This window comes from Gasterosteus aculeatus, chromosome 18 (assembly GCF_964276395.1).
Source record: "Gasterosteus aculeatus chromosome 18, fGasAcu3.hap1.1, whole genome shotgun sequence".
NCBI classification, from domain to species: domain Eukaryota; kingdom Metazoa; phylum Chordata; class Actinopteri; order Perciformes; family Gasterosteidae; genus Gasterosteus; species Gasterosteus aculeatus.
Genome location: NC_135706.1, coordinates 9,875,297 through 9,882,104, shown reverse-complemented (window position 1 = coordinate 9,882,104; position 6,808 = coordinate 9,875,297). Strand labels below are relative to the sequence as shown.

The following is a 6,808-nucleotide window of genomic DNA, read 5'->3' as shown; positions in this document are numbered from 1 at the left end:
ACAAATTAAATTGGAGTACCACCACTATTAGTTAGTTAGCGATAAGACTAAAACCTTATTGGCACTAATGCATGAAAACTGAAGTTACTACTAGAAATGCAATACGCCCTTTGGGCCACCTGGTGGCAGCAGAATCCTTTAAATATTATAAGCATTAAACTTTACATCATAGCAGCTTCTGGCATATTAATTATTCCCGTTTTGCTCTGTTTGTAGTTTTCTATCACTCAACACACAGCCATCAGTTCACTGTGTGTGTGTGTGTGTGTGTGTGTGTGTGTGTGTGTGTGTGTGTGTGTGTGCGTGAATGTATTTTGTGTTTTCTATCTTATTCATATTCAACTGCCTTTTTTTATTCTGGTCATAAATTGGCTCAAGCTTTAGAGCTTCTGTCGCCTGTCTATCAGAAATATTCAAACAAACCTGCATCGGTTGTGTTGTTACACAAAGTGCATCATTCTGATGTTGCTCTGAAGTGTCAGAATGCCCTGACTTGCGATGAAGACTCTTCCTTCACTACTCAAAATCCAATAAATGAGCTCTCTATTAGTCTCCTGTCTTCTTTTCCATTAGACTTTTCCTTTCTGATTAACTGCATCCCCTCTTGTGTCCGATGTGTCGGTCTCAGCCTTTGCAGAACCTCTCTCCCAATCTCTTCAAGCTTGAATTCATTAAGCGCGGTATATCCTCAAGCTTTCCAATTGCACATCCACTTTCAAGCCCTTTTCCTTCTCTCATTGTGAAGCAACTCCCTTTAAGACCCCCTCTCTCTTTCTTCTTTAAGCCATTTAAATCGACTCGAGTGGCATTTTTCTGTGCATCCGCTGGATGAGACTTCCAAATCTGTTGCTGTCAACATGAACCCGATCACACGCTGAAGTTAATCTCAGTGCAGAGCGGGAAGGAAAAGACGCCGTCCCTTGTTTGGGGATTCAAGCCTTTGTTTTCTGCTGTAGAGGGTCAGAGAGGGAAATTAAGTTGATGGAGTCAGAAAGAAACAAAAAGGAGAGAAAGTAAAACAACGCAATTGTATCCAGAATTCACCGTTATGTTGTAATTGTTGTATTATTGTAGCTCCACATTTTGTTACACTTAACTCTGTAAAACCTACCTTTACTCTGTTACCATGGTAAAGCCTCTCATTTCATTTACTGGGGTTTTTGCTATCAAACGGACACTATTTTGATCATTTTCTCATTGTCTTCTCTTTACATACGGAGCACTTTCATCCCATCATATGGTTTCCAAGGGAACAACCAGGACTTTATTAAGACTGGAACAGTCTGCACATTCAATACTCACAGGAACCCAGGTGAACGGACAAATGTTGGGGGGAAAATGTTTTTCATGCACACTGTGAGTTCTCTCGGTGTCTCTGTGACCTCTTTAGTGTTACCACAGTTGTCCTCAATTATTGTGTGTTTTTTCTGTTAAACACTTACTAAACTGCTCCTGTAAGGGAGAAGGAACAATCTGTCCCTTTTTTTAGCTGAACTGCGTCATTGGAGTTCTGTCTGTACTTGTGGCTTGTGTTTGATGATTTGTGTATTCTTATTTTCCTATGTGTAGTTCATACCTAATCACAAACAAGTTAAATATACTTTTGATTTCTCACAAGAAGAGGATGACTTTTCCCCTCTGCAACAGGTTTTTTATTGATTAAGTCCGAGCCCTCCGCCTGGATAGCCATTGACCATTCTGTGAGGATAATTCCTGATTGTATTAAATAATAGGTGGAAGTTATTGTGTCAACTAATCTGTATTGTGTGTTCACCGTACATCTCAAGCCGAGGTGCAAATGAAATGAGCTCTTGCATGTGATCTGCAAACGAGGCTCATCTGCTGAAAGTCCCTGAAATGAGATTTGAGTTGATGTTGTTTGTTAAAATAACTGGCATGAAATGGATTTTGAGGTGGAAAGTGTCTCCTTGATTTGAACATGAACAGTCTTGCGTTGATTAGATGGTGACTCACATTTAAATGGGCTGTTTGCACTTTACAACGTTTTTCCCCAAAGCAAACCAACAATGCCGGGAAGCAGCAGCACCTCCTCTTTGGTAAATGAATCAGGACTCCTGACTCTCATCCTTCCTCCTGTCACTGCGTTGGACAAGGAGTCGCTGTGAGCTACAGCATTACTCACAACAGCAAGCACAGCAGCGCTCATTTCCTCTGAACACACTCAGCAAATCGGACTGGAATATTAATCTGCACATTCCATTTTATTGGATTTCAACAACGGGGCAGCTCTTTTGGTCTAAATAAATAAGTTGTTTTTTATATTTCTGATTAAGATGAACAGTTAGGGCTAATCATGTTATGCTTTATTAACAGATCAGTCGACGGAGGATCTCACTTCCTATTAATAACTCTTTGAAAAGGACATTGGTTCATAGCACTTTGGTCAAATCTGTCTATCTATCTAAATTAAATGGCACTAGCTACAAAGGAGTAGTACAGGAATATATCAGTAAAAATTAAATTGAATATGCATAAGTCTATATTTAACAGTGTATAATCACCTGAAACACAGAATTGTTGAACTTTTGTTAGAATGAGCCCCTCGCTAACATCCACATACTGGGTCCTCTTTGATTGTCTCATTTTCCTGGATCAGGTGAACCAAACTGGCTCTGGTAAGAACATCTTTGCATGTATACGTTACCCGAAGACGTCCATAGTTTTTCCACACGCTCGACTGACTGAAAGCGACGTCCGTCAGGATTATTTTTCTTCCTTGGATTGTGACTTGAGGTCAAATGAATATCATTCAAACGGAATCAAGGCATCCGAAGCCTTTGGAGGGTGTGAGATGTTTGGCTTCAGGTGGCAAACAGTAGATTGAGTGTAGGTTCAAAGTTATTTTTAGATTTGTGCAGAGAGCACAAACTGCTGCTCCATAATCTTCAATCTCCATAAATCCTCCAAACAAGGCCAAAGAGTCTCCTGCTGTCCGTCACTCCAGGGCGGAACAGAGAACCACATTTCCACATGTCCCCCCTTCATTAGTGAATAGATGATCAAAGGGAGTTTTTTCTCCAAATTCATCATGTAGATCCATTTTGAAGAAAACCACAGGAACGTTTTTTTTTTTTTTTTTTTACCAGTGACCCAGCGTGAACCAAACCCACATGCTCACTGAATTCCAAGGAAAATATCAAGATAAGAAAAACCCCCAAAGGTACTGCGGACACGAGTGTATGACGGAAGGAAATGTTATCCATTCAACATCACAGAGTACATCGCTGATGTGAAAGCATCAAATTAGCCTTCATAACAGGAGCCCAGCACACAAATAATGGGTGAAACCACTCGCACACACTGCAGAAGCAGGAACCCGGGAGCCATGGGAACCATGATGATATCATCGATGCATGTTTTTTTGTCCATATAGCTAGCTATTCATTTTTCTGAATACATACAAATCCGAAATAATTATGTCATAAGGCTTTAAACAAACAATTGTGTTATTATTGCTTGGCTGTTGCCATGGAGAAGGATTCAACTTATTGAATGTTTAAGAAAAACGATGACTCGGGATGATAATGAGAAACAAAGAACACTGGGCGTCCGAACATTACCGGTAACTCCCTGTTGTTCAGCTGCAGCTTCTTCTTTGTACTTGATGTACTGTCCACATCTAATCCTTTCTTATGGATTTATTTCATAGGTGGAGGCCAATAAGGGATACTGACTCCCCCCTGCTGTCCTTTTGTGAGCGTGTATGTTTCAGTGGGTTGTATTTTCTGTGGACATTTCCTTTATTCTCATTCACAGAGACCTTTTATTTACTCGCCCTGCTGCTTTAGACTTACTGTTTTGAATAACTGTCAGCATTACAACATTAAAGACAATTACAAAAACAATTCATCCAAATCGAATCCAATTGTATATGATACTGAAGAAAATGTGTGAAAACACTGCTGACCTACTAACTTACATGGCAACAAAAACGATGCTGTCAATCGGCCCTACGTGGGAACGTGAAGGCAAAGGTCTTGCTCATGTCTTTGAACAGCGAGAGCGTGTTCTTTTCCCATTATAGTACGAAGTAGAGCAAATGAGTGAATAACACAAAAGAAGCCATGCAGCATGCAGATAGTGTGTCCAATCAGCCCCGGAGAAGACAAAGAGACAGAAGAAAGAGAAGAGGGGGAGAAAATGGGCCGTGTGAGTAAGTTCTGAGGGGGAGCGTTGTGATATAACTTGAATATATAACGGATAACAGTATAACTACAGCTGGCAAATTTGTCTTACACACGAATGCAGCGGTAATATTAATCTAATGTCATCCAATATTAATTCACATAATAAATATAAAAGAACCATTTGAGAGGGATCTGAAAATCGATGCTGTATTTTTCTCGAATAACAAATGCGACCAGTTGTTCCTATTAGCATTTCATCCCAGCATGTAGCGGCACACTGCCCCCCACTGGCGCACCGGCGGGAGACCGTCCGCTTATCTGCTAATTAAAAGAACGATTGAAACGAGTCGCGCCGACGCACCGCGGAAGATCTTCCTCGTGTAAGTGGAGCTCACACAGCTTTTGTGTGATAAATATCATCGATGGGGGATCATGATGCATTCAAGGCTCGCGTCTGCAGAGGCGCATCTATCAGCCCCCCAGTACTCCCATTGCTCCTAATGTTGTCTCCATGAAAAGCTGACGCGTGTCAACCCCCCCCCCCCCCCCCCAAACACACACACTCTGCGCACGAGCCTTCTTCCATCATCGACCCAGCGGGCAATGACAACAGGGCACGTGTTTCTTCGCACCTCGCGCACAAATGGCTAAACAGACGCAGAGAACTGAAAGGGTGAAGAGGTTGAAGAGTTTGTAGAATCGCCTTTTGAGGACAAGAATTAAACTGACAGACCTAAAACGTGATGAAAATGTCGAGTTGCATTACACATTACACCGCGAGGACGGTGGGAGTTAAACAAAGTATTTGGATTGTGCGCAAACGCGTCAGGTGGGGAACCTGAGTAGTTAGTTAGATTAAGATTGTGTGCTTTAATTAACACATCATTTCAATATTCCCTCCAATTGTTGTTGCTACTACTGCTTAGCTGATCCACATTCAACATTAGGAAAGAAAGTAACCATATGGTCGCTGTTTGCTGAAGTGTGACCTCGCACCTGGACACCGTGGCGCATGGACACACTTGTGGACGCGTCAAAGAGCAATTTGGCCCCCCGCTTCCAGGACCCCGATAAATAGGCGCTTCCTAACCTCAGTCCCACATCCTCTGGGGAACTTAACGCTGGACCACACGGAACCATGGACACTTCCAACAACAGCAGCAGCGGATTACCTTCTGCCTGTCCTGGAGGCGACGCGCCTCAGCAGCCGGGTCCTTGGTGGAGACCGTGGATCGGAACAAAGGACACACGCGGGGCACGCATTGTGAGTTCGGTGGATTTAAATGACACCCACGCGTATTTATTTCAGTGTCAAACTTTCGCTTTGTAAGCTTAACAAGCTCGTCGTTTTACCTTTTAGGGTCACTGCAACGACGGAGACATTTCGGCTCCACAACACCACAAAGTCCCTCAGGTCGTTCACCCGGTGAAGTAAGTACAGTTTGGTTGATTGAGTGATCATTTCGAGTCATTTTATTATGCGGGTTATTTCTTCGGGAGTATGTGTCTTCATTGTTGTTGTTTTTTGTTTTTGTTTTTTAAAGGTTGTTCTGGCCCAAATCGCGATGTTTCGATTATCTGTACCAGGATGCCGTGATGCTCCTGCGCAACTATCCGGTCCAAGCGACCATCTCCCCGTACGGGGACTCCAGCAGCGACGAAGACAGCGACGATGAAGAGGAGGAGACGGAGAAGGAGTTGAACTAAGCGCGTCTCTCTCTCTCGAGGCTTTAAAGACCCAATGCTGTATAATCTATTAATATATTTCTTTTAACTTATTACTGTGTATATATATATATGTAAATATACTTTCTCACGTATTTACCAAACAAGAATGTGAATGCTTAAGTTATTCTTTTAACACTTCTACCTCTTTTGTACTTTTATATAAGAAAAAAACTGCAATAAAGTGCATTCAATGAATGTCGTTGTCTGTTTAATAATTTAGGTGATTGAGGCTTTGTTCTGGAGAAAGTTACATGTGTACTGTCAAAACCAAATAAATAATAACTAAATAATTATTAAATCCAGTTTTTCTTTTCTGTCTTTGCTGATTGAAAACCAGACAATGAGACGTCCAAATTACTTCATGTCTTTTGTTTGTGGAGCGGCTCTTTTCCCTCCCGGCTGTAAACGCTCCATTTCCTGCAGTGTGGCCTGAAGTGTTGAAATGTCAGTGTCAACAGATGGAAGGTGACGACGTCTCTGCAGAGCATAAAGATCCGCTCTTGAGATATTCAAAGGACAGACAGACTCCGTTACACAAAAATCCATGGCAGGGTCGCAGTATTTCAAGTGCTTTCGAGTTGACATTCTACATCAGGACAGAGGATCTGTGGGTTTGCAAAAAGACTATTGCCACCCCGTAAAACGTTTTCTCTCCTTCACTCAGGAGAGAGCGTGATGGAATGAATAGGTTGATGAAGCGTTTCAATGTGGAACTCAAGGAGGACTGAAGGAAGGAGGCCTGCGTCATGTCCAACATTAACAAAAACAAAGTGACAGCTGAGTGTGACAATCAGGTTTAAATGGAGTCAGTTATATTCTAGAAACAAGGAGAACACATTTCCAGTTGGTTTAATAACAATAAACCATGTGATCCAACCTATGGCAATCTGCTTATGTAAAAACAATACTTTAATGCAATGCAGCACTATGAA

The 6,808-nt window shown here is 41.9% G+C and overlaps 1 protein-coding gene across 1 annotated transcript; it reads left to right on the top strand.

Moving 5' to 3' along the window:
- Window positions 1-4,853: 4,853 nt before the first annotated feature.
- LOC120808340 (protein ripply2) lies at window positions 4,854-6,071 on the top strand. The gene is made up of 3 exons (XM_040161206.2): window positions 4,854-5,412; window positions 5,509-5,579; window positions 5,693-6,071. Exons 1-3 carry the CDS (start codon window positions 5,287-5,289, stop codon window positions 5,853-5,855), a joined length of 360 nt encoding a protein of 119 aa, XP_040017140.1. The 5' UTR covers window positions 4,854-5,286; the 3' UTR covers window positions 5,856-6,071.
- Window positions 6,072-6,808: the final 737 nt, after the last annotated feature.

Coding starts and splice junctions, on each gene's coding strand:
- LOC120808340 (XM_040161206.2), top strand. CDS start 5,287: ATGGACACTTCCAACAACAGCAGCAGCGGATTACCTTCTGCCTGTCCT. Junction 5,413..5,508: donor ACACACGCGGGGCACGCATT/GTGAGTTCGGTG, acceptor TTTACCTTTTAG/GGTCACTGCAACGACGGAGA. Junction 5,580..5,692: donor CAGGTCGTTCACCCGGTGAA/GTAAGTACAGTT, acceptor TGTTTTTTAAAG/GTTGTTCTGGCCCAAATCGC.